The 27,215-nt window shown below is 52.5% G+C and overlaps 1 protein-coding gene across 11 annotated transcripts in view; it reads left to right on the forward strand.

The window, feature by feature from the left end:
* The window catches only part of DNM2 (dynamin 2), a 76,266-nt gene that overhangs the window by 34,376 nt on the left and 14,675 nt on the right, over window positions 1–27,215 (forward strand). For 6 of the 11 annotated variants that reach the window (XM_045545936.1, XM_045546009.1, XM_045545918.1 and 3 more), the window contains exons 4-14: window positions 428–631; window positions 3,001–3,099; window positions 6,532–6,692; window positions 9,699–9,841; window positions 13,453–13,588; window positions 16,039–16,106; window positions 16,726–16,864; window positions 18,962–19,048; window positions 20,866–20,936; window positions 24,207–24,258; window positions 25,177–25,188. In XM_045545936.1, the coding sequence (XP_045401892.1) occupies window positions 428–631; window positions 3,001–3,099; window positions 6,532–6,692; window positions 9,699–9,841; window positions 13,453–13,588; window positions 16,039–16,106; window positions 16,726–16,864; window positions 18,962–19,048; window positions 20,866–20,936; window positions 24,207–24,258; window positions 25,177–25,188 (1,172 nt within the window). Of the gene's footprint in view, window positions 1–427; window positions 632–3,000; window positions 3,100–6,531; window positions 6,693–9,698; window positions 9,842–13,452; window positions 13,589–16,038; window positions 16,107–16,725; window positions 16,865–18,027; window positions 18,167–18,961; window positions 19,049–20,865; window positions 20,937–24,206; window positions 24,259–25,176; window positions 25,189–27,215 lie in introns of all 11 variants that reach the window. The other 5 variants (XM_045545954.1, XM_045545974.1, XM_045545991.1 and 2 more) reach the window with 3 other exon arrangements.

Here is a 27,215-nt window from a genome sequence, read left to right on the forward strand (position 1 = left end):
GTTTGAGAACAGGCTGGGCAACATAGCAAGACCCCATCTCTACTAAAAAAGTAGAAAAACTAGCTGGACATGGAGGCACAAACTGGTAGTCCAAGCTACTTGGGAGGCTGAGGCAGGAGGATCACTTGAGCCCAGAAGTTGGAGGCTGCAGTGAGCCATGATGATGCCACTGCACTCCAGCCTGGGTGACAGAGTGAGACCTCATCTCTTAAAAACTATCACTGGAATAGAGTTGGTTCAGGGTGTCTGTAAGATGGAGTCTAAGAAAGGTGAATATAAGATTATAGGTGTGGTCCAGGCAGAGTGTCAGACCCCATGCTGATGTCTAATCCCCGAGGAACACGGGGAAGTGGCTGAATCACTGCAGGGCTGTGTGTGCTTCCCCTCCCCTGGCTCTGATGACCTTTCCCTCTCGTTTTCCTCCCAGTGTTGAACTTGACCCTCATCGACCTCCCGGGCATCACCAAGGTGCCCGTGGGGGACCAGCCCCCAGATATCGAGTACCAGATCAAGGACATGATCCAGCAGTTCATCAGCCGGGAGAGCAGCCTCATCCTGGCCGTCACACCTGCCAACATGGACTTGGCCAACTCGGACGCCCTCAAACTGGCCAAGGAGGTCGACCCACAAGGTAGCCACCGAGTCCTGGGGCAGCAGCTCCCTCTTCCTCTGAGCCCAGGACTTGCCCAGCCTCCTTGATTCCAAGTCACTGGAGTTGTCATTTGTGCCTGGGCGCTTTGGGAAAAGGCCTCCTGGGACACAGCATTTCCTGCGGGAGCCAGCAGTGCTGGAGTATGTCCCTTGAGAGATTGTTGTGCAGCAATTGGACAGTCCTCCTTGGACATGACAGTGCCCATGTTGCAGGAGCTAATCTTGCGGGGGAAGAGCCCAGGCCTCCCAGAGTGCAGATCCCACCTCTAGAAGTTACTCATCCTTCCTGAGGCTTGGTGTTCCCCCCCCCCGCCGTATCAGAGCAGGAACATCAATCCCAACCTGTAGAGCTGAGACAGGGTTCGGAAGTCATCTCCATAAACCACTCAGGGCTGGGCAGGTGACATCAAAGAGTGACTCGGTACTGATGCACGTTGAGGGCTGTAGGGAGGACTGTGGACTGTGGTGTCCCTGGCCATGGGTGTTCAGAGTCAAACCTTCCAGATGGCCTTATCATCAGTACGTGTTCGCTAAGCACCTGCCATGTGGCAGGTTCCCTTTTGGCCTTGGGAACTCAGCAGGGGCCAAGAGCAGCCGGCTACCTTCTGGGGAGCTGAGATCCCGGGGCGGGTACAGTGCAATAAGGATACAAGCAAGTGAGAGCACGGCAGGGGGTGGTAAGTGCTAGGAAGAAAATAGAAGCCGTTGAGAGTGTCAGGGAGTGAGTGGTTGGGGACCTCTGATAGGCCAGAACAGAATGATTAAAAGAGGAAAATGGACAGTGGGTGCTAATGGTCTGGGGGTGATTAGAGTGTGGGGTGCACAAGACCCAGCACTGAGGCCTGCGTGGCTGCAAGGAGGGTGGGAAGGGCTGGGCCCATCAAGCTGGCGTGGTGGTTTGTAGTGGGGGGCTGGGGTGTGTTCTGAGAATGTTGGGGTTTTTAGCCACCTAGACACACATGGACGTCCATTTTGTACAATGCCCTCGACTGTCAGGGTTCCAGAGTGGTTTGCAGGGAATTGGGGACCAGCGAGGGACTGGGTCAGTTGTTGAGGGCAGACAGGCGTGGTGACTCTGGGTCAGGCCCGGGGGCAGAGGTGGGGTAGGGGATGCTGACAGCCCTATTCTGCACTACACCTCCATCTCCTTAAGGTCTTCTGGGGCACACATTCCTGGGAGGGGCCACCCGCACCTCCAGGGCCTGCTCTGGGAGCCCACAGCCCTCCAGTCCACCCCAGCCATGTCCCCTGCAGTTATGGCATGAAATGAGCTGTGAGTATGACGAAGACTTCAGACACTTGAGGCTTGATCAGGCAGTGACAAAATGGGAATCCGTTTGTGAACTCAATGCTGGTCTTATTCTTTAAAAACAATTTTGTTTTTTGCCTTCAAAAGTATTCACGATTATTACCCAAAAAGTATTCATGATTATTACCCAAACTTAAAAAGTTGCCGATGGAAAATATAGAACCCAAAAAGTGACAGGTCCCTCCCCCTGTAGAGATATTAGTGGCTACGCTTGGTAAATGTTCTTACATACAAACTCACATTTTTAAAGAATGGGGTGATCTTTCCTTATTTTACTGTTTGTGTGTGTGTGTCCCTATGTTATACCATAGTGACAATGTCAGTCATCCCCTGTGAGGCCTGTGTTGCTATCCATAGGATGGCCCATTGTTGACTTGGCCATTCCTTTGTTCTTGGCCATTTAGGTTGTTTCTGGTCTTCCATGGACAATGCTCTGGTATGATCAAACATTGCCATTAGAATTGATGGCCCTGGGACCCCTCCCCAGTCACATCCCTCTACTACACTCTCAGTGCAGAATATGAGCTGGTGGGGGTCCCAGGGAGGGTATGGCTGTCACCAGGTTGGCACCCACCACTTGGAAAGAGAGTTGGTGGGGTGGTTTCCAGAGTGGGATTTTGGCCATTCTGGTGAGTGGTAGCCCTGGAAAGCCACTTCCGGTTCAAATGTTATATTGGGACTTTGCTCCAAATCAGAGTACAACATCCAAACTGACCCAGGATTCCTGTTTTCATGAGGTTGCCCCTGACAATGTCAGATGTTGGTGCTCTAATAAAAATGACAATGGTGGCCAATGTTCATTACTGAGCATTTGCCTCGGACCAAGTTCATCCTCATGGACAACCGTCTGATATCGGGGCTGTCACTGTCTTCCTTTGACATGTGGGAAATTGGGGGCCAGGCAGGTGACAGTTGTGGCTTGGCCTACATTGCACGGCCTGGAAGTGGTGGGGCTGGTTGGACCCTAGGTGGCCTGGAGCCACCAGCTCGTGCTCTTTGCTCATGGCGCCCTCTGACCTCTGACCTCTGGGCTTTTTCAGGCCTGCGGACCATCGGCGTCATTACCAAGCTCGACCTGATGGACGAAGGCACCGATGCCAGGGACGTCTTGGAGAACAAGCTGCTCCCCTTGAGGAGAGGTGTGGCTTGTGTGGGGGTAACAGGGCGCTAGGGAGGCAGGAAGGATGGGCTGGGGTCCAGCGGCATGTCCTTGTCATTACTGCAACCTTGCAGATGCCAGAAGGCGAGTCACCATCACCTGTTTCCCAGCTGCCCAGCTGTGACTGCTTCTACTTGTCATTGTAAACTCTTCTCCCTGTTTTTCCCTTTTAACATATGCATGTTTTTTTTCTGATTTGTATACGTTTGTTTTGCAAGTGCACCTGCTTGTTTCTGGAACAACAGAAAACACGTGTGTGGAAAGAGGAACCTAAACTCAACCCATAGCCCTGCTTCCCCCAGTAGCTGCTAGTTAATCTTTTGTGGTTGTCCTTCCAGAAAGCTCCCTGGGAGTTGTAACATTTAGTAATATTTTTATTACTTCCTATTAGGAACATTTGCAAACTTTTCCCTAAAGTAAACAGACTAGATCAAAGAGCCCTGGCGGACATGGTCCCCAGCTTCAGTGGTTATTAACACGCAGCCAGTATTGAAGCCCCTGAATGTCTTTACCTATGATTTCTTCCTGGGGGATTTTAAAGCAAATCCTAGGCATTGTATCATTTTACGCATAATTACCTTCATCTCTTTTGATACAGTTCTCCTTCTTGTCCCCTTTGTTTTTTCTATACCATTTATGTACCGAAGAAACCAGATCATGTCCCACATTTGGGATTTGGCCAACTGTCATTCCCTATAAACTGGTAATTAGATCTAGACAGAGGCCTGATTAGGTTCCAGTTCAGGATTCCTCATAGGCGTAACCTAAGTGTTTTTATTTAGTGTGTTTTAACAATATTTAAAATATTTAATTTTTTCAGAGCAGCAGTTTCAGGTTCATGGCTGCATTGAAAGGAAGGTTCGGGGATTTCCCATAAGCTCCCTACCCCCACGAAGGCATAGCCTCCCCCACTATCAACATCCCCCACTGGAGAATGGGACTTTTTAATAAACGATGAGCCTATATCGACCCACTGTCATCTCCGAGAGTCCACGGAGTACATCACGGTTCACTCGTGGTGTTATAAATATTTTTATTTTCAAACCATGAGATTAGCAAGTGTTTATTGAGTGTCTATTATGTACCAGGCACTGTTCTATGCTGTTGATGGGTAAGAACTCATTTCATCCTGATGACAATCCAATGAGCTGGCTCTGTTCTTATCCCCATTTTATGGATGAAGAAACTGAGGCATGAGGAAGCCAAATCCCTCAGCCCAGCTCTCAGAACTAGCAAGTGACAAAACTGGTTTGAGCCCCAGCCCTCTGGGGCCCTGCTGCTTTGCAACTTGCTATTTCATTTCAGGTAAATATTTCCAAGGCAGGTAAATACTCTTCAAGACGACTTCATAAAGTCCCATAGACTTCCATAGACGAGGGTGCATCGGCCATCACTCCATCCATCCCCATGGCTTGGATGCTAAGGCTGTGTTCTGGTTTTCACCAGGATGCAGTATTGAATATCCATCTAGGTTTTTATTTGTTTTTTTTTTTAAGCCACTGCTGTCAGCTGTGGACACCTTCATGCTGTGGCAGTGTCATTTAGGTATTTTCTTTAACTCTGGAAGTTTCCACCTCCCTGTCTGGGATTGGCAGAGGGAAAACATTCAGACCTTGGTGGCCACCTTCCTCCAGCACTGCTGAGATACTGACTGGGGACGTGACCCGGGACCACAGGGGAGCATGGTTGGGACAAAATGCAAAAATCTATTTGGCTGCAAAGATCGAGACTGAGTAGTGCATCCGAGCCTGGCCGAGGTTTAGGGAGGATGGGTTAGTGCTGAAGAGGAAGCAGACTCCGCCTGGCCCCACACCCTCCACCAGCCCCCCTGACCCCGGGCTCCCCAAAACACTCTTGGGCCTCCACCTTACCCCCGAGGGGTCTTGGGGCCTGTGGGTGCCAGCTCAGCTGAGATCCGACGGCGCGGACCTCCTCTGCTTCTTCTCTCCTGACTCACTGGTGTCCACAATTCTCCTTTGCTGCCTTCCTTTCTGTTGGCATGCATGAAGGCTCTTCCTGTCTCTGTGTGCTTGTCCCGTGTTCTTACCTCAGGTCTCGCAGAGTCCCTGCCCCTGCTTGCAAAGGACACAGAACCCCTGCTTCTTTAAAGGAGCTAAACCAGGCCAGCTGCCTCTCCATGGCGCCTGCCATTTCCTCCACACGCCGTCACCCAGATGATAGTGAGTTTGGCTTCACTCCAATCTGGGGGCAGATCTTGGTTCTCCCACTGTGACCTCACTTTGGCATGTCTTGGTGCCCTCATCTGCAAAATGGACACACTGACAGATCTAGAGAAGGCAAAAGCAGTCGCATGTGTACCAGACCCTCAGGATAAATGGCACATGGCTCTTCCCTTCTTTCCTGGAGAAACATGTACAGCCCCCATTGCTAAGACAACGGAGTATAAATACACGTGTTTTCTACTGAAGGCCTTTTGCTCTGTATCTCCAATCTACCTTTCCGATGGGGGTCTTGTTACATTGCCCAGGTTGGCCTGGAACTCCTGGGCTCAAGCCATCCTTCTGCCCCAGCCTCCCGAGTCACTGGGACTTGAGGTGCCCGGCTCTCTGTTCTAGCTTTTTGAATGCCATCTCCCTACCTTTCCCTTCTGCCAGTTTCTTTCTGTTCAAATATGGCAAATCTTTGCTTTGAACTAGTGTTTTTATTTGAAAAATAGTTTTTCATGGTTTAAAAATTCAAAACCATACTGAAAGCTGTAAGTTGACGAGACTGACTCCTGCCTCCCTCCTCTCTCTCCCTCTTCTCATATTGTCACTGTTCACCGCTGCTTGTGTTTCATTCTGGAAAACTTTAACACAAGTACAATCTTTTTTTTTTTTTTAAATCACTCATGTTTTTTTCAAGTTCCTTTCTAATTTAATGTTTTATGTGTAAATCTACGATCCTTTGAGAATTAATTAATTTTGATGATCTTCCAACTTTGATTCTTTGCCAACAATATTCATTCAATCAACCACTTTCATCTGGGTGTATTTTTGGACTTTCTATTCTGTTCCATTCATCCCTCTGGGCACAAACGCCCTGATATCCCCAACTGTTTAAAATATGCTAGCTTTATAGTAGGTTGTGACGTTTGGCAAGATCACCTGTGCCCCTTGCGCTTGTTTTTGAGATTTTTCTCTTACCTGTCTTTGTGTCTTTGAAACTCTGCTTGTGGACTTCGTTTTCCCCAAAGGTCTTTCCTGTCACAGGGGATAGATGCCGTCTCTCCTTCCTCTGAGCCCTCATGTAGCTTTTCGGGGCCGCCTTCTGCCATGTTTGCATCTGTTGTGTTGTTTCACAGTAATGTGTTATGCCCCAATCTATGCACAACTCGTGGGACAGGATCCATCTCTACCCCTGAACTTTACACCTGGCATTGCCCCTGCCCTAACTCTTTCTCCCCCTGCAGGGTACATTGGTGTGGTGAACCGCAGCCAGAAGGACATTGAGGGCAAGAAGGACATCCGTGCGGCACTGGCGGCCGAGAGGAAATTCTTCCTCTCCCACCCAGCCTACCGGCACATGGCCGACCGCATGGGCACGCCACACCTGCAGAAGACCCTCAATCAGGTATGGCAAGAGTTTGGCGCCACCATGTGCAGTGGTGCAGGCTACGCACTGTACAATAGCTACGATCCAAACTGGCCCTGGCCTTAGGCTAGAACAGCACTTGTTTTAGCAAAATGGGTTCGGTCCACATTTATTTCTGCTGTAATAAATGCATTTGATTCAGGGCCTGGTGAAGGCTGGATGTTCAGTAAGTTGATGCTGCCTTTTTTTTTTTTTAGAGACAGGGTCTCACTCTGTTGTCCAGGCTAGAGTCTAGAGTGCAGTGGTGCAATCATAGTTCACTGCAGCCTCAAACTCCTGGGCTCAAGCGATCCTCCTACCTCACCTTTCTGAGTAGCTGGGACAACAGGCACCTGCCACCATGCCCAGCTAATTTTTTCTTCTTTTCTTTTCTTTTCTTTTTTCTTTTTTTGTTTGAGATAAGGTGTTGCTCTGTTGCCCCAGCTAAAGTGCAGTGGCATCATCATAGCTCACTATAACCTCAAATTCCTGGGATCAAGTGATCCTCCTGCCTCAGCCTCCTGGTACTACAGGCACACGCCACCATACCCAGCTAATTTTTCTATTTTTGGTAGAGACGGTGTTTCCTTATGTTGCTCAGGTTGGTCTCAAACTCCTGGCCCCAAGCAGTCCTCCTGCCTTGGCCTCCCAAAGTGCTAGGATTACAGGTGTGAGCCACCATGCCTGGCCAGTTTTTCCTTAGTTTCTTTAGGGACAAGCTCTTGCTATGTTGCCTAGGTTGGTCTCAAACTCCTGGCCTCATGTGATCCTCCCATCTTAGCCTCTCAGGATGCCGGGATTACAGGCACGAGCTTATTACTATGATTTCAATTACCATTGTAATTACTTAGTCACACACCCAGAAGCTGGCATACAGTTCCTGGAGTTGGTGACCTGGGTTAAGAACATCTGGCTTGAACCAAGGCTGGCACACCAGATGGTGGCTAGGTGGGAGGACCCTGGAAGCTGACCCTGGAGGGTCCAAAGCCCAGCCCAACCTCTGAGCCTTGTCAAGCCTCTCTCTCTTTGTCCATCAATCAAGAATCGTCCCTCTCTCTGCCCCTACGGCTAGTGCCTTCTCAGTGCCCAGCACATGCGCTGTGTCAAACACCGCAGCATCCAACACCAGCAGCGCCGGTCCTTAAGTGTTTTGCTGTTGTTCTTTTTTAATAGGTAATATGTTCATAGGGTGCATAAACAAAAACAGTATTAGGTACACAAAGCTGTGCCCCATATCCTCCCCTCCTCCTTCCCCACAGGCACCACTGTCCTTATGTCACCTGGGAGATATTTCTCCCTTTCTTACCGTAAATGAAGACGTAGTCATGGACCCCGTCACCTCGGGCTTTTTTCTGCTCAGCGATATCTCCTGAAGCTCTGTCCTCGCAGCAAAGCATCCTTCCTCACTCTCTCCTGCAATTGCACAGCAGTCCCTGAACACATGGGCCCCACTGGGGAGGTTTCCAATCGTCCTAATTAATAGCATCATTTTGCGGACGTGCAGGGTTCTCTGTGAGGTCAGATCCCCACTGTGGGATGAGGTCGTGACACCCTCATAGGCAGCGCCTGTCTTTGGCCGCCATCCTGGTTTGCCCAGCCAGCGTTGCCCTTCCAGTGGGCAGTAGCAAGGGTAAGATGTTCCCGCTTGCTGCTTTCTGGCAGCTTGGGGATGGCAGGATGGCCTCGGTGACAATCCTAGAGTCATTCCTTCCTGCACGGGCTGGGGAGACAGTAGCTTGCAGAAGGCCTATTTCTAATGGGAGGGTGGACACGAAACAGGCCACCGGCTACCACCACAGTCAGGTGTTCGCTAGAGGTGGGGACTGTGAAGACAGCTGGCGTAGAGCAGGAGCCACCCAGAGGAGGCTGCCCAGGAGTGTAAAGAGGGAAGTCAGTGTCCCCGGGAGGGGCCCCCCAGGAGGGGAAGCTGGGGCCACGAGGCAGAGGGCAGGAGGGGGAGGAAGGGAAGTAAAACTCGCCTGGCGGTGGCGGGGGCGTCCTCTGAGAGGCAACGGGCAGGCAATCCAGGTGGCATGTTGGGAACTTGGTGGGGCTCGGCCCCTTCAAATCAGGGCTTGTCCTGAGCCAGCCGTGATCCTTGCGATTCTGACATCTGCAGCTCCCATAAAGGGGGCGCCTGGGCCTTGGGGGCAGGGACCCCGTATGTGCAGGACTTTGGGTGGCCCCACCAGCTCCATGCCACCGAGGTGAGGCTCCTTCAGGCCTCTTTCCTAGCTCAATGGACACGTTGTAAATGCTTTTCTTTTGTAGGACACATGGCAGCAAAACTGTCTTTTTCACTTTTCAAATATCAGCTGATTTTATGCCTTTTTTTCGCATTCATTTTTTCCCCTCTTTGTCGAGCCCAAATCCAGTGAGTATCCCGTTTCCTCCTTTTCCGTGACGGGCACTGCCTTCTCCAGAAGTGCCAGTGTTACCACTTCCTGGGCTTTCTGCTAGTGACACTCAGGTCCTGGAGAAGTGGAGGTGTCTGTATAGCCCTCCTCCTCCGACGTCTCCCTCCGTCCCTCCCCCCTGCTTCCTTCTTTCTTCTTTTTCTCCTTCTTTTGTTCTTTCTTTCTTTCTTTTTCTTCTTTCTTTCCTTTTTCCTTCCCTGTTCTTTTACAACCTTCCTTATTTCCCTGCCTTCATTGTCCCACCCTCAGCAGTAATGTCTTCCCCTCTGTCCCCGTGGAGTTTCTTCTCTAATCGCGTATCTTCAGGATCATTCCCTGTCCTTTTATACCAGATGCCCTGATTGCTGTGCCCAGCCCCCTCGTGCTGTTTGTGGCATCTCAATCCCTAGGACAGCGCCACGCCACTCCCCTCTGCCTCTGCTTGCCCCGGGTTCAAGTGTATCAGTAGCTGGATGTTTCTCCTGGGGTTGTGGGGTGTGCTCGGCTCAGGCTGGCGTCATGGCATCTGTGCTCGGCAGGGTCAGTGGGCTTGGGCTTTTGTGGCCCACTGCCCCTGTGCCCCCTCTGATCTCTGGCCTCTCTTCTGCAGCAACTGACCAACCACATCCGGGAGTCGCTGCCGGCCCTGCGCAGCAAGCTGCAGAGCCAGCTGCTGTCCCTGGAGAAGGAGGTGGAGGAGTACAAGAACTTCCGGCCTGATGACCCCACGCGCAAAACCAAAGCCCTGCTGCAGTGCGTACCCTCCGCCTCCCCCTCCCCCAGCCTGGCTCCCTGGCCGCCTCCTGGCTTCCACCCAGCCACTGGGTCCCCTAGGCTGGGTGCCAGTTGTCACTCACCCATTCATTTGTTCAGCAAACATTTGTCACGAGCCTCCTGCAAACCAGGCCTTGTACTAAGCAGCAGGTCGCCTCAATGGACAGGGCCCAGACTTGCCCCCAGGGTGCTCAGAAAGGGGGTAGGGGACAAATGGGACAGGACATAAATATGGAAATGTATAGTGTGTTCAGTGGCTAAATTACTAATGTGGGGGAGGGGCTTGACCGAGCTACAGTGGCAGGATCGGGGAATCCTCCCTGGGCAGGTGCGAGACAGGGAGGGAGCCACGTAGAGCGGGATGCGGCCCAGCCGGGGCAAAGGCCCTGGAGCACGGCTGTGGTGCTCTAGTGGAGTGAGTGCGGGGGAGCGTTGGGGAGGTGACGGGGCAGGTTGAGCAGGGCGTTGTGGGCACAGGGAGGGTGTTGACCTTTGCTGTGATGGAGGTGGGAGCCATGGAGGGTTCTAGGCAGAGGAAGAGGTTCCAGACTGACCCAGGTGTTCAGAACTCCTCTGGCTGTTATGGGAGAACAGACATGGGAGCGGTGGTAGGAGCCAGAGCCAGGGTTAGATTCTTCTGCTTGGTCCCTTGGAATCCCCACCATGACCGTGGTGTGATCCAGCTGCCCAGCTGTGAGGTAGCAGAGCAGGTACAGTCCTCAGTCCAAGGCCTCACTCACACCCCTCCTGGTTTCTGGCCTGCAGGGGACCCCAGGACACTAGACTGGCCAGACCAGAGCAGGGTGCCCGGGATCCTGGGGCAGGGCAGATGGCAGATGGCAGCCTGCATGAGATGCTTCCTACGGGCACTGTCCCCTCTGGCCATCGCAGCCCCAACATCCCCCTACCCTCTTTGCCACGCAGCAATACAGGCTGGTGGGCTTGGGGCCGAGAATGCCTTTATGCCCCGGCGACCTCAAGTGCATTGTGGAAAGCTTGCTGTGGGGCAGATGCTGGCCCTTTGCAGGGGGGTGGGGTCTGGCGACTAGAAAGACGTCTTTGCTATGGAGGCTGAGGCCTGAGGATGAACTCAGACCTGCTGGGTGACCACAGGCAGGTGACCACACCTCTCAGCCTCACTTTCTGCACCCATGAAATGAGGGCAGCAACAGCTGTCACCTCACGTAGCCATTGGGAAAAAACCCAGGATAAAAGTGCTGGTCGTGAGGTCCTAGGTGGGACCAGGCCAGGGAACGCCCTCCAAAAATGGTCTTCACCTCCAGGGCCTAGGACATTATGTAACCAGTGCCATGCAGGGCACTGTCTAGGTAGTTTTGACATCACAGTGGAGACAGACTGCTGTCATGTGCTGCCCCTGCTGAGGGCTGGGCCTTCTTGCTTTAGAGTTGGTTTTCTATGTTGTTTTTGAGACAGTCTCTCTGTGTTGCCCAGACTAGAGTGCAGTGGCGTCATCACAGCTCACAGTAACCTCAGACTCCTGGGCTCAAGCGATCCTCCTGCCTCAGCCTCCTGGAGTGCTAGGATTACAGGTGTGAGCCACCACTCCTGGCCCTAGAGTTTTGTTTCGTTTTGTTTTTTTATAGAGACAGGGTCACTGTCTTGAACTCTTAGGCTCAAGTGATCCTCCCACATCAGCCTCCACAGTAGCTGGGACTGCAGGCTCACACTACTACGCCCAGCTGATTTTTAAAATTTTTCGTTACCTGCAAACTCCATCCTGTGAATAACACCGAGGTCGTTTAAAAGTCTCTAGCAGAATCCTTCCCTAGGCAGAGGGGACTGGGGTCATTTTTCAAACCAGTTCTTCTCTCTTGGCTTTTTGTTTTGTGCCTTGGGTCTCTCTGCTTCTAGAACTTGGAGCAGGGACCCATGTCCCCTAGGTGTGCAGTTCTGGCTCTACCCTCAATGACCACTTGTCTATAATGGCCAAGGGTCGTTCACAGATTTCTTCTCTGCCCTGCGGAGGGGTGTGTGAGTTTCCTGAGGCTGCCGTAACAACATTCTGCAGACCGGGTGGCTTAAACAACATCATGAATGTGTCGTCTCCCTGGTCTGGAAGCTAAAAGTCCAATGCGGAGGTGTTGGCAGGGTTGGTTCCTTCTGAGAGCTCTTGGCGGTTGGCTGGTGATCATTGGTGTTCCCAGCCTCTGCCTTCATTGTCCCATGGTGCTCTGTCTTGGGTGTGTCCAAATTTCCCCATTTTATGAGGATGTCATTCATGTTGGGTTAAGGACCTGCCCTACCCCAGTGTGACCTCCTCTTGACTAATTACATCTACAATGACCTTGTTTCCAAGTAAGGTCACATTCTGAAGTACTACATGCTAGAACATCAACCTGAATTGTGGGGGACACCATTGAGCTTTTATCCATTGCCCAGAATACTCTGTGAGTGCAGCTTAGGCTGGGCCACAAGGGCCACCCTGGAGACTGGCACACTCATGTGCTTCATTTGTCATCTCCTCAGCCTGGTGGCTGTCAGCAAGTGGCCACAGTCTCCATCCTTGTCCAAACCACTCCTTTGTCTATCATCTGTCATTTGTTTAGTGTTGTGCCTTCTACAACCTTGGCCCCGGTGTGGCCCACGATTCAAGGTCCTGGTTCCAGGCGCAGCATTAACATTGGCCTTGGTGTGTCTCTTGTACATGAAGAGCTGGGCTGTTCTCTGCTAAGAACTGCAGACCGGAAGCTGCAGGCCCAGCTGGGGGTGGGTCCCCTTTGCAGGAGCTCCCCGCTCTGAAAAGCACCCCAGGATACAAAAATTCATCTGAGTTCTTTACTGTTCACAGTGATAATAAGCAATGCTGAGAGATTTTTTTTTTAAGGGCCAGGCGGGCTTCTAAGGGGCCACACATGCTCTTATCACCTTCTGTTCATTATGAGTCCTTTTTAGTTTTTTAAAAAAGATAGGTAGATGGCTAGGAATTGGCAGCAGTTTTTCTTTTTTGTGGGTGCACAAAATAACAGTGCGTTTTAGGATCAGCGACTTCTTGGAGTTGGTGAAATCTAGAAACTTCCTTAATACTCACAATGACCCTATGAAGTTGATGCTGTTACCATCAGCCCACTTTGCAGAAGAGGAAGCTGAGGCTTAGAGGGGGCAAAGCCACCTGTCTAAGGCCTCACGGCCATTAGTGGTAGAATCTCAACCACAGCAGGCTGGGAGGTGGAAGGAACCTGCAGAAGCCACTGGAATTGTGTGGAGGGGCTACCTGTTCACCCCACCATCCTGCCAGGTGAAGCTGAGCCTTAGGGTAGAGGTTGCTGAGCTGTGACCCTTGAACTTTGCCCTCCTCATCTGCAAAGTGGGAGTCCTCACACCTGTAATCCCAGCACTTTGGGTGGCTGAGGTGGGAGGATCGCTTGAGCCCAGGAGTTCGAGGCTGCAGTGAGCTATGATCGTGCCACTGCACTCCAGCCTGGGCAGCAGAGGGTCTGTTAAAGACCCTGTCTCTTAAAAAAAAAAAAAAAACGGAAAAAAGAAAAATAAATTGTGGCTTAACTTGGAACATCACTCCAGATCTGTGTCGAAACCTCCACTTTGATGTCGGGTTTTCTTCTTCCTCGTAGGATGGTCCAGCAGTTTGGGGTGGACTTTGAGAAGAGGATTGAGGGCTCGGGAGACCAAGTGGACACACTGGAGCTCTCTGGGGGCGCCCGGATCAATCGAATCTTCCATGAGCGGTTTCCCTTTGAGCTGGTGAAGGTATCATTCCTGGGGCTGGACCCTTCCCTCTCTGCTCAGGCACCCTCCTGCTGGCCTCGAGCTGGGCCTCCCCTGGGGCCATGAGGTCTCGAGCATGTGTCCTAGAGAAGGTTTTCCCATTGGCTTTCTTCCCTGAGCAGGCAGCTTAGAAGTGTTGGGCAGAACAGTGTGAAAATTCCTATTTTCTCCTCTGACAAAAACCGATACACATTCCTTACAAAATACAAGAAAATATAGGTAAACTCGTCCCCAGCAAGTTGTTGAAGGAAGAACAAAACAGCATATAGAGCCAGCATGTGCAGCATGAAGATGACGTATATGTAACATCTTTATGTTTGAAATTGTACACCTGTGTCTAGAGGTGTTTCTTTGTGTGGACAGATCTGTAAGGATGTTTGCAAATGTCAGCTTGGGCTGCTGAGATTTGCGACTTTCTTTTTTCTTCTTTTTGGGGGTGGTGGTATGTGTTTTGCTTGAAGTTTTATACTGTTTATAGTGAGCAAATAGCATTTTTATAAAAAACAAAGTTCTGGCTGGGTGCAGTAGCTCACGCCTGTAATCCCAGCACTTTGGGAGGATTGCTTGAGGCCAGGAGTTCGAGACCCCCCTGGGCAACACAGTGAGAACTTGTCTCTGCAAAACATAAATAAAAAATTAGCCGGGGCCGGGTGCGGTGGCTCACGCCTGTAATCCTAGCTCTGGGAGGCCGAGGCGGGTGGATCGCTCGAGGTCAGGAGTTCGAGACCAGCCTGAGCAAGAGTGAGACCCCGTCTCTACTAAAAATAGAAAGAAATTATCTGGCCAACTAAAAAATATATATACAAAAAAAAAATTAGCCGGGCATGGTGGCTCATGCCTGTAGTCCCAGCTACTAGGGAGGCTGAGGCAGTAGGATCGCTTAAGCCCAGGAGTTTGAGGTTGCTGTGAGCTAGGCTGATGCCACGGCACTCACTCTAGCCCGGGCAACAAAGTGACACTCTGTTTCAAAAAAAAAAAAAAAAAAAAAAAAATTAGCCAGACTTGATGGCATTATGCCTGGAGTCCCGGCTACTCGGAAGGCCAAGGTGGGAGGACTACTTGAGCTCAGGAATTTGAGATTACTGTGAGCTACGATCACAACACTGCACTCCAGCCTGGGAGACAGAGTGAGTCCCTGTCTCAAAAACAAAACCAAACAAACAAGCAAACAAAAAAAACCAATAAAGTTTCTTTCTGTAAAAGGAGCAAAACACTAATAACCCTAATACCCACAGACAAGGCCTGTTAACTCTGGAGCTTGTATTCGTTCAGAATTAGTTCCGTGCAAATGGGTACACTTGTCTGCATACACAAACATACTGTGTATTGTCATTGTACTTGTGTGTACGTGCATATTTTTTAAACTAAAAATTTTTGTGTCTTTGTACCCTGCTGTTTTCACAAGGTGACCATCTTTCCAAACCAGTCATATACACAGTGGATTGTTAATGGCAAAACAACATCCTATTTTATGGATGTGACACTATGCATTTAACCAGTTTCCCATTGTTGGACACTGAGTTTGTATTTACTTTTTTTTTTTAAGAGATGGAGGTCTCACTCTTTTGCCTAGGCTAGAATGTAGTGGCACAATCATAGCTTACCACAGCCTTGAACTCCTGGCCTCAAATGATCCTCTAACCTTGGCCTCCCAAAGCACTGGGATTACAAGTTGAGCCACCACTCCTGACCCTGTATTCACATTTTTTTTTTTTTTTTACAGTTATGAATAGTTCTGGTCATGTAGCTAAATCTTTGTTAATTCCCCAAGATAAATTTCTAGAGCATTTGAACTACTAGGTGACAGTATAGGTGTGTTTTTTGAGGTACTTGATATGTGCTTCCAAGTAGCCCATAAGAAAGTTTATATAGGCCGGGCACGGTGTCTCACGCCTGTAATCCTAGCACTCTGGTAGGCCGAGGCATGTGGATCGCTCGAGGTCAGGAGTTTGAGACCAGCCTGAGCAAGAGTGAGACCCCGTCTCTACTAAAAATAGAAAGAAATTATCTGGCCAACTAAAAATGTATATAGAAAAAATTAGCCGGGCATGGTGGCACATGCCTGTAGTCCCAGCTACCCGGGAGGCTGAGGCAGGAGGATTGCTTGAGCCCAGGAGTTTGAGGTTGCTGTGAGCTAGGCTGACACCACGGCACTCACTCTAGCTGGGCAACAGAGCGAGACTCTGTCTCAAAAAAAAAAAAAAAAAAGAAAGTTTATATAAACTCGTGTTCCCACTAACATAGTGAGATTGTTCATTTCACAGCATTGTTGCTGAAACTGGATTTTAATTTTTTTTTTTTAATTTTGACCAGTTAAATATTCTGCCTTGTGAATACAACTACTCATTGGAGATAGGATTTCCCCAAGTACACACCTGTTGTGGGAGTGCCCCAGGTACCTCCTTGCAGGGGTTTTGTTTGTCTCTTCTCAGATGGAGTTCGATGAGAAGGACTTAAGGCGAGAGATCAGCTACGCCATTAAGAACATACACGGAGTCAGGCAAGTTCCACGAGGAGAGTTGCCATGTTCCCTGCCCTCCGTGGTGCCACCCTCCAGCCAGTCGGTCCCCCAAACCTCTGGGTGCCCCAATCATGAGGCCTTAGGAGGGCTTTGGGGTGGTTCTCAGTAGCCGTAGCGCCTCCCTGTGCATCTCATAGGGCACTTGATTGTGGCTGTGTTTTAGTCCTGTGGGTCATGGGGCTATCCATGGCTCCCGGTTAAATATGGCTGGGTTCCCACCTAGTCTTGGCAAGAACCTTAGTTTCCATGGTAAGCTAAGAAAGCTCACTGTAGATTTGCCTAGTGTGGGGCTGGGGGCAAAGCTGAGTTAAGATCACAGGCATCCAGCATTTGTCCCCATCATGGGTCACCTGTTTGCCTCTTGGTCCCCTACCTAGGCTTACAAAGGTGGAGTCACTCCAGTTGTCTGGACTTTCATCACCATGGGGTCCTCGGGTCACACTGGGGACTCCCTGGCGGTGGACTCAGGCATCTGACCCCCAGACTTGATGTGGCCTTTATTTGTTGTTGGGGACCCGGCCAGTGCCTAGGAAATTGCTGACCGTGCTTTGTTTCTCTCTGACTTATCTCCCCCGCCCCCGGGTGTGGACGGTTTCAGGACCGGGCTCTTCACCCCGGACTTGGCATTCGAGGCCATTGTGAAAAAGCAGGTCGTGAAGCTGAAAGAGCCCTGTCTGAAATGTGTCGACCTGGTTATCCAGGAGCTAATCAGTACAGTTAGGCAGTGTACCAGTAAGGTATTGCACCCTCGGCAGGGTGACCCCTGGCCTTGCGGAAACGGGGGTACGGGGGTTTGGTATCAGGCTCCCCGTGTGGCATCGACCCCACTGGTGCTGTTTGCCCCCCAGATTGCCCCAGTGTCCGTGAATGTGGCCTCTAGCCGGAGGCTGGGGTTGGAGCATTGAAGCCCGGGCCCATCCAGGAGGTGCCAGGCCTCCAAAACTGGCCAGACTGCTGGACAAGTCTTGCTGGGACCCTGATACCAAGCCTAGCATGTGTCTGACGGAACTGGGGCTCCACTGGGCTGTCGCTTTGCTACCTTCTGGGAAGCAGAGAGGGACCCTGCGTCATTGCTGGAGGCCGAGCTCCCTGGATCTCCCCAGCTGTCACCCCTTGTTGACAAATGCCCAGCCTCCTCCGGCTCCCCTGGAGCCAGTGACGTCTCTGTTGCACAGCGCTGGGAAAGGCCCACATGCCAACAGCATAGTGAGTGCCTGGGTGCCCAGCACGACAAAGCCGGCTGGGCTCTTAAGTGTTCCCGCCAGCTCCCTGCACCCCGTGCTGTCTCCCTGGGGCAGCCCATGCTCGGGTCCACTGAGGCACAGTGCCTCTGTGCGCTGTGGATGAGCGTTCCCCTCCACTCGGCAGGACGCCCGGGCTCCCGGGCCTGTTTCCCAGGGCAGCATGCTTTGGCCAAGCAGCTGAAGTGCCTCCCGGTGGGCAGCCTGTGCTTGCACAGCCAGTGTCCCCAGCACTCTGGGTTGCCAGGGAATTTCTGCTTGAGCCCTCTGTTCTCAGTCTGGAAAAGCCCACATTTGCTGCTTAAGCTCCTTCGATTGGAAAAGGGCAGGGGGGAGAGAAACCCCGCCCGGCTGGAGACTGTCACTGCAGAGCCCGTTGTCACGGATGTGCAAATCCAAGGCCTCCGCACACCTTGGCTGTCCATATGATGACAGCAACCCCTAGCACTTCTAGAATGAAACCCCGACCCAAGCCCACCCCCAGCCCCCAGTCCTCTGAGATCCGAAGCAGCTTCCGGGGCAAATGCGGGCAGGTTCCTCCATGCATGGACTAACTGCTGACACTGGTTTCTTCTTTCTCTCTGTCTCCTGTCCCGTGTGTGTGGCCTGCACTGTCTCTGGGTATCTTTCTGCCTCGTCCCGCCCTCCGCATGACCCAGGACGGGGCTCTTCACCCCCGACATGGCCTTTGAAGCCATTGTGAAAAAACAGATTGTAAAACTCAAAGAGCCAAGTTTGAAGTGTGTTGACCTCGTGGTCTCAGAACTGGCCACAGTCATTAAAAAGTGTGCCGAGAAGGTAACAGGTTTCGTTCTTATCATCTCCGCATCTGTCCCCGCCTCCCCCCCACTTTCATTCATTCGTTTCAACCCGAGCATCTGGAAGTTCTGCCTCGGCAGGAACCCCCTTCTGTGGACCAGCCGTGGCTTGGCAATGTCTCAGCACTGCATCAGCAGATGGGGCACGGGGAGTTGCATCGAAAGCGTGTCCCATCTTTGCAGTTGTAGTTGTCTGCAGGGGTACCTGGCCTTTGACATTGTCAAATACGACTCCACCATCCATGAATGTGGTTTGGTCGGGTCACCGCTGTAGGGAAGGCAGGGGACAGTGGGGGTGGTAGGGGAGTGGGTGCCAAAGATGCAGCCATCAGGATTGGCTTTCCACTAGGGTGTGTCCCTCCGAGGCAGATGTCCCAGCTGTCACTCCACCGACCTAGAACAGGAGCTGTGTGCTCACGAGCTTGGCAGAGGCCCTCAGTGTTCCCGCTGTCACCGAGCGCTGGGGGGGAGGGGCTGCCTGGAACCCTGCGTGGCAAACACGAGCCACCTGCTTTCTCTGCCACCTCCCACCTCCCAGTCGCTGGCTGGAAAAGCAGCTCTGCTCTTGCGTGGGTGCCCTGGTTTCTCTCCAGCCCATGGCGCCCCCACTGTCCTCTTGTCTCCCGGCTAGAGCTGGGAGACAGGAGCAGGGTGGGGGCTCGGTGGGTCCCCCCCCATCTCCCTCCCTTCCTTCCACATACTCCACTCGTGTGCTGCATGCCGCATCCTGTGCCACAAGGACCCAGCCAACGTGGCCTCTCCGCTGTTCCCCCAGCTCAGCTCCTACCCACGGTTGCGAGAGGAGACGGAGCGAATCGTCACCACTTACATCCGGGAACGGGAGGGAAGAACCAAGGACCAGGTATTGGCTTTTTGTCTTAATTTTCAGGTACAATTTAGATGTAGTAAATTTTGGGCATACTGTTCTATGCGTGTTGACAAACACACACAGCAACATGTAACCCTCCCCTCAGTCAAGATCCAGAGTGCTTCTGTCACCCCCCAAAATTCCCATCCCTTTCCTCTTTGTCCCAAACCCCCAGGCACTGGCCATTGCTGGTCCCCTCCCTGTCCCTCCAGGTTTTCGAGTGGACTCCTATGCGTTTGGGATTCATCCACATCGTTTGTTGAGTGCATCAGTCCTTTGTTGCTTCGATTGCCATGTAGTGTCCATGGAGTGGGTGGAGCTTGGCTTGTTTACCCACTTGCCCGTCAGAGGACATTTAGAGTGCTTTTTGCGTTTTCACATTTTCTGGCAATGCCATGCAAGCACACACATAGGTAGCGTGGGACGCACTCCCACCAGGCTGCCCCGCCCTGCAGCATCAGGCTCACCTGCGCAGACTGTCCCCGGGCCATCACTTCGCCTTCATACCACCCCACACCTGTTTTGAGTCACGTCCCTCTGTTGTCCTCGCTGGCCTCTTTGCAACTGTTTGTTCAAATCAGACTCGAATGGAGTGTGTGTGTTGTATGTGCTCCTTACATCGCTTTGTGTAGGACAGTCCCTCTCCTTGCCATTGATGGGGACGAAACCAGCTCATTGGTCCTTCGCAGAGTTCCCCAGTTTTGATTGGCTATTTGCCCCCTCTAAGCCCCGGTCCACCTGTGCCTGTTTCCTCGTAGCTGCTACAGCTGGGAAGCTCTATCAAAAGCTTGAGAGCATCTGACTCCCTGTGTTATTGTTAGTGAGAATGCTGCTGCCCCTTCCGAATCCATCACAGCCCCTGACACCTGACAGAGTCGACACTGCCGGGTGTGATCTAAGAGTCCTGGGTTGGTGAGACTCAGGTCTTATGGAACAGTGGCCCTCTCACGGACGGAGCACTCTAGCGTTTTTCCGGCAATCCTACAAGGTCCCAGTGCTTTGTGCTGTTTTATGTTTGAGGACTCAGAGGCACATCTAGGGGAAGGGACTGGCCCAGGGCCAGTGGGGGCCACCTAAGCCCCTCCCCCCTGGCAGCCTAGACCATTCTCAATGGGAACCAGGCCAACCAGTTGTCTGGGGCTGTGGTTCCCATAGAGCAACCCCATCCTGGGCAAAATAGGACACAAAGGATTCGAGAGGGTCTCAGCAAGTGCAGCAGCATCCTGGCAGGTGCCTTATCTGAGAGTGAATCCTTTCCAGCTCGTGTGTGTGTGTGTGTGTGTACATATGTGTACACTCGTGCATAGATGCTTGTGTGTGTTGTGTTATATTTTAATGTTTTCACTTGGCCAAATTAGCTTTGCAGTTTTAATGCAGGGCTTACAGCACGCCAGGTGGGGAGGGCCTTGGAAATTGTTGAACCCTTTGCGGTCGGGCATCTGTCGCCCCATCCCATGGCTCGGTAACATGAGGGCCAGAGTCACGTGGCCAGTTAGTGGCCGAGCCGAGACTCTGACCCTCAGTGGTCAGCCCTAGAGGCCACACCCCTGTCCACCTTGCTGGGCTCTCTGGCGCTGCTCTGTTGGCCCAGGCTGACTTGCCTGCGAGGCCCTGGCTTCTGGAAGCACCCACTCCGCTTTCCCCTGCGGGTCTCCCCTGGGGTGCGCGTGGTGGGATGCGGCTCCTGTTGTGCCTGGGACACCGTCCGGTTCCTGGGCGCCCCCTGCTGGCCGGTGTGGGACATGCTGCAGCCCTGCTCCTTCCACCATGCTTGGCCCCTTCCCTCAAGGGTAACCCCCACTTTCCCTCAGATTCTTCTTCTGATCGACATCGAACAGTCCTACATCAACACGAACCATGAGGACTTCATTGGATTCGCCAAGTATGTACTTTTGGGGACAGTGGCTGATGGGTTGGCAGCCATTCAGAGCCAGGGAGGTGGTGCAGTTGGGGTTCCCTCAGAAGGTCTCTGTCAGGGGTCCTGGGGTGAAGGTAGAGCGGCTTGACAACACCTGGAAGCTTTCCTGGGCTAATAGTGGCTCCTGTCCCAGTGGTCCCCAACCAACAACCTTCCCTTAGCCCTCCCAGCAGTCAGCGGAAGGAACAGAGGGCAGTCCTGTGGTCAGACGGCTGGAGAAAGGGCCAGGCCAGCCAGCTGCAGTGCTTTCCCCTGTGCCCCTCCCCCCATTTGCAGGACTTGTCAGAGCCTTCATCAACTAATGTGTCCTTTTCCCAGACTCAGCCCTTTCATAGACAGCATCTCACAGGCTCAGGGCTCCGGAGGCTGCTCTTTGGGAAGTGCCGCTTGGGGTCTTTCTGTCTTCTAGGCATATACTGTAGATTTAACACCAGAACATTCCATGGCACCCAGATGAGGGGCCAGGGCATGGGTCTCTGCTTTCGGCAGGATGTAGATACAAATGCTGGCTGTCTCAGGTGTCGCCCATCAGCCCCTGGACCCCCTCAGTGAGCTTAGGCGTCACTTGGATTGTTCTCATGGCCCACGAAAGTCTTCCAGCCTGAGGCTGGTAGCATAACAGCCCCTCACTAGCCACCTTCCTTGTAGTTTAGCAGGTATCGCGGTGTGCCTTGTCCTGCCAGGTCTCTGATGAAGCAGTGAGTAAGCCTAGACCCAGGCCCCCACCCACAGATGAAGGCCCCCAGGGGCAGGGACAGACCGGCACCCAGGCAGTTAGGACACGGCATGCTCAGTGCTGGTGGTGGCTCTGCAGGGCACAGGGAAGCCCCAAGGGTGGCCTAGTCTGGCCTTGATGGTCCGGGCAGGCTTCCTGGAGGACGGCCTCTAGAGCCACGTCTTGGGCTATGTAGTCACTTGGGTGGACGTTTATCGATGGGCCTGATGGAGTTGTTTGAGGGTCTGTTCTGTGCTGCACACAAAGGAGGTGAGTGGAAGAAGGAAGGAAGGAATGAGGGTGTCATCAGGAGCTCCTCCCTGAGCCCACACAAGCTGAGCTGTCCCTGCAGGAGGTGGCCTAGGGAGCCCTGCATGTGGGCCGCACCCGGCCCTGGAGGAGGCAGCCCCTCCTGCCCCTGCTCCTCCGGCCTCCAGGTGTGCGAGGGCCGTTGCCTCGGGTCCCCCCTCTTTGGTTGCACTGCTATTGTCTTTTCCTCACCTTGATGTCTCTGCTTCTCACACTTCATCCACAGTTCCTTCTCACACTCTCTCCTGTTTTTCCTTTGACCACTCCACTCTTTCCTCTGGATTCCTGGGCCTTCCCACCTCCCCCAGCTGTTACTATACTGAGCAGCTGGTCACCGGGTGGGTATTGCCTGCTGTGTGCCTTTCCCTTGGTGTGTGAATGGGGACACCCTGGTTGGGTGGCCCCAGCCCTGGGTGGGACAGGGCCCACTGAGGAGCTACAGGATGCTGTCTCAGAGCCAGGTCCAGTGCTGGGCCATTAGGCTAGGACAGCAGACAAGCCAGCTGTAGCTCCTGCCCGTTCAGCCTGCGGGCTGTGGAGATGGCATCGTCAAACCAAGTGTCACAACCACAATGAGAGTAGGAAAATGGGGTTGGGGCTGAGCACAGTGACTCATGCCTGTAGTCCCAGCACCTTGAGAGGCCGAGGCGGGATGATTATTTGAGGCCAGAAATTCAAGATCAGCCTGGGCAATGTAGCAAGACCCCTATTCTACAAAAAATTAGCTGGGCATGGTTGTGTACCTCCATAGTCCCAGCTATTTGGGAGGCCAGGGCAGGAGGATGGCTTGGGCCCAGGAGTTTGAGGCTGCAGTGAACTATGATGATGCCACTACACTCTAGCCTGGGTGACAAACTGAGACCCTGCCTCAAAAAAGAAAAAAACACAAGGAAAAGGGAGTAGAAGAGGGGACCTAGGATGTGGCTTGGAAAGACCTTTCTAAGGGAGTTGTGACAGCCAGATGACAGGTAGGGGACCCCAGAGAATTGGGAATAAGGAAGTCACACTGCAAGACAAAACAGCGTATGTAAACCAAGGCAAGGTGGAGGTGAGAGGGCAGGCGACCGAACCTTGTCACCAGGAGGGCCCCACAGGCCAAGGGGAGGATGTTGGATTATTCCTCAAGGCACGTGGAAAATTCCAGGCAAGGGAGAGGGGTCACCATGTGGGCTGCTGTTTGAGGGAGCTGGGGTGAGGGTGCAAGCCAGGAAGCCCTTAGGAAATAGCACATCACGGACCTCACTGTCACCCAGCCATCGCTGCAAAGGTTGGCTTAGCTTGGTCACACCTCCTTCAACTGCCATTGATCAAACTCCTTCCTGTACTTAGAGTTGTGGGCTTCTCACTGCCCTCAAAACACTCAAAACAGGGCCCAGAGCAAAAGCCCTGGAATAAACTCACTGAATGTTAGCATAATCATTGGATAAAATTCTGCCTCCATTCTTAGTTTTGCAGACTTCACTGAACTTGAAACAGAAGCCTACTTTCTGCCTTATCCGACAGCCAACTTGAACTCTAAAGCCAAACCCCAGAAGCAGTCAGGAAAGGAATGTGACCAGGCTGATTTGCTTTTTCATATCGTTCTGAAAGTTTCAGCTAAAGCAATATGATAAGAAAAGAAAATACTGGGGATAAGTAACAGGAGATATAAATTGTTTGCAGGTGGTGATGGGGTTGTCAGAGTAGAATATATAAGAGAACCAGCAAGGGATAGATTAGGTGCCCACTTACAAAATGCAGCATGGACTAGCCAGGAAATAGGGTGGAGAAAGAAGAAAAGAGATCTGGGACTATAGACAAATAAGGAAGCTTGCAGAAAACACGCCCAGTTGACCTTGAATGTCCTCTGGATTTGAGTCAGGAATTGTGCAAGATGAGTGGCGTTTCATGGTGAACAGCTGTCACCTGGTCAGATCTCCTGGGCTAGACTGTCCTGTGGTTAGAGCGGCTTACAACCCGGTGTTGGGATCAGAGTTGGGAAAAGTTAGTGACCCCCAACCAGCCTGCTGCTCGGGTGACCCTGGAGCCACCACGGCTACCTCCCAGCCACCTGGGACTCCAGCTTCTCGTATTCCCTCTTAGAGAAGCTCCAGAATTTATTGACTTCTGGAAATAACTGGCACTTTCCAGGGTGGTCTAAGATCAGGGCCTTGTTCCTCATTCCTCCTGGCGTCTCATCCGCATGAACCGTCCCTGTGCTTTGGTTTCAGTGCGCAGCAGAGGAGTACGCAGCTGAACAAGAAGAGGGCCATCCCCAATCAGGTAGCCACCCACTCCGCAGCCCGCCACTCCACCCTGGGGGGTGGGAGGGCACTAAGGGGCGACCAAGCCCCAGCAATGGCATCTGGTCCATGGAATGCCATGCCAGAAGCCTTAACACAGGGCCACCCACTCTCTCGGCCTCTGTTGTCCACTTAGGGGTTGATGTTTCTGGAAAACGATCTAAGACCTGACACTCTGGCAGGGTCTAGGGGGCAAATTTCACCCACCCAGAAGTTCCTGTCTGATATCCAAGGCCAGGGTTAGACCTTGACCCTCAAGACAGAGGTCTCTGACCTCATCCAGCCTTTCCAGCTCGGTCCCAGGGATTGGGAGCCTGCAGGTGGGAACCGGTGGGAGGCTGCATTGTCACCAGCAGCTCAGGGGGCCCTACACCTGGAGAAACCTTGAGCCACATGAAGGGTTTTCTACCTTGACATTTTGCCCTAGCTCGGTGCCATGTGAAATATGAATGGCTTTATAAATTGCCAGCATCGGTGTCTTTTTTTCTTTTCTTTGATAAGAAAACCCATTATCTTTGCAAAATTTCCACCAACCTCCTCCCTTCTCCACATCGGGTGGGGGTGGGGCCCCTGCTGTTTCCCTCACACAGTTATAGAGCCCGTTGGAAGGACGAACATAACCACTGCATGAATTTTTTTCGCGCTTGCCGTAGGTAATACATATGTTGTTGCTTTTTTGTTTCGGGAAATGATAATGAATTAAATATTATTAACACCATGAATTTGATTAATAGCATGTAATTTTTTTTTCTTTTGCTGTTTTTTCCCTCTGCTGTTCTCTTCCCCCTTTTTTGTGCTATTCCCACTTTTTCTTTGTCCCCTTCACGTCCCTCTCGTCTCTTTTCCTCTGCCTGCTCTTCCTTGATTTACCCACAATCCTAACTTTGCGTTTTCAAAGGGGGAGATCTTGGTAAGTACCTGCTTAGTGTGGTAGCAAACGCTAGAGAACTTAGTAGTGATGGAGACCCCACCCACCCCATAACATGCCCTCCCCGCCTCCCGCAAAAAACAATAAAAACAACAAAAATACTAAAAATTGAGCTAACCTGGAAACCCCATGCCATGGCTGACCCTGAACTTCGTTTGCGTTGCCCTGGGTGTAAGTCTACTCACACAGACACTAACCTGACTGCCACCCTTCTCGGAGGCCCACCCCTGCAGCCAATTCCTGGCAGGTTTGCCTGATTTCCTGTAGGTCAGGGATGGCAAATACTCGGTTGACACTGCGTCTGCCTCCCCTCACCTCCCTGGCCATAGAAGATTTTGCTCAAACCCTACTGGAATTTGTTCTTGCTGCTGCCGCTCCTTCTGTCTCCCGTGCAAACCCAGACATTTTCCCCTCCTGTGCCCATAACAGACATGACTAATGGATCCAGCACTCCTTCCCCTCGTACCTCTCCTACATACTGTGCCCACGGCAGACATTGCTAATCAATCCTGGCATTCTTTCCGAATAAGCATGCCATCACTCCTGTTCTGTGGCAGATAGGTGTTAACTGTCTGATTATAGTTTTTTTCCCCTCTGTGCCAAATGCCTCCTGTGCCCATGGCAGGCATGACTAATCCATCAGGGACCTCCTTTGTAGATGATGCCACTGTCCTCTTGCCTCCATGGCAGATGTGATTTGCTCATTGGTGAGACTATTCTGTTCCACTTGCTCCCTTCTCTCATCCTTTGCCTGTGACAGACATTGCTAATTGATCCTAGCACCCATTCCCACCTCGCCCAGAATTCTCAGCACAGTGCTGCAGGCAGCTCCTGCCAATCGATTGGCGTGGCCCACCATGATCAATCGTATTTGCTACCCCTGCTGTAGGTAACACTTGTGCAGAGACTGCTCACCTCTGGGCCTGAGCCTGTTTCAGGGTGCTCACGTCCAGGCAGCTGGCCTTCACCCCAGCTCTTGCCCTCGGAGAGCACAGTCTGGGCCTCCAGCCCTGACCGAGGCTCCCTGCTCCGGGATGTCCCCCCACTGCCAGCCACTGAGGCATTGGGTGGGCTGTGCTGCGGCCCTCTGGCAGGGATCTTCTGGTGACCCTAGGATCTTTCCAGTAGCCGGGCTGATCTTGTGCCAGAGCTCACTGTTCCCAGGTCCTAGAAGATGCAGACGGCCAAAGTAACAGCCTGGATGGATGGCCGTGGTGGCAGAACCACTCAGTGGGCCTTGGGGCCGTGGCTCCTGCTTTCTCCACGTGTCCCTCCCCAGTCACATTTGCACTTGTACAGTGTCCTCCCCCGAACAGGCCAGGCCAGGCACCTGCTCACCTCTTACTCCGAGAGGTTCAGTCATTGTTTTCCTACCAAATGCCACACCCCCAGCCCCACACAGCCCAGCCCTGCCATAAGCCTGGCTGTGACCTCTGGGTCTCCCAGTCATGGATTCCTTCCCTGCCCGGGTGACTCAGGCCAGGACCCTCACCCTGGGAGGAGCTGGCCCAGCTTGCCTGTGGTCCTCGCTGTGCCACCCCCGGCCTGCTGCCCGAGCCGCCCCCATGTGCCTGCATGCCTGTCCCTGTGCACCCCAGCCCGCGGGACCCTGCCTGCCTCTTCTGCCTCCCACCCCTGCTTCCTTCTAAGCCCAGTCCCCTTGGGATGTGTCCCTTTGGCACACATCTGTCTTTCTGATGGGGAGGCCCAGCCCCTCCCTTTTCTCTGGACTCGGTAGTGCCTGTGTCTGCCGCCCACAGCTTGCTGCTCCCCGGGGGGAATTTCGTCTCTGAGCCCTTCTGGGGAAGGGCATCTCGGGGGTTTTGGCCAGGCCCGACCAATAGCTCATGCTCCCTGAGCATCCCTAGCCAGGACCCAGGCCATGTCCCCCACCATGGTCATGTACCCCAAGGCACAACCAGAGCCCATCCGCCAGCTCTGACCGCTACAAACCTTGGGTGGAGGAAAACATGCTAGGCCACGGAAGGAGTGTCGGGCACATCTGTCAC

Source organism: Lemur catta, chromosome 1 (assembly GCF_020740605.2).
Source record: "Lemur catta isolate mLemCat1 chromosome 1, mLemCat1.pri, whole genome shotgun sequence".
NCBI lineage: Eukaryota > Metazoa > Chordata > Mammalia > Primates > Lemuridae > Lemur > Lemur catta.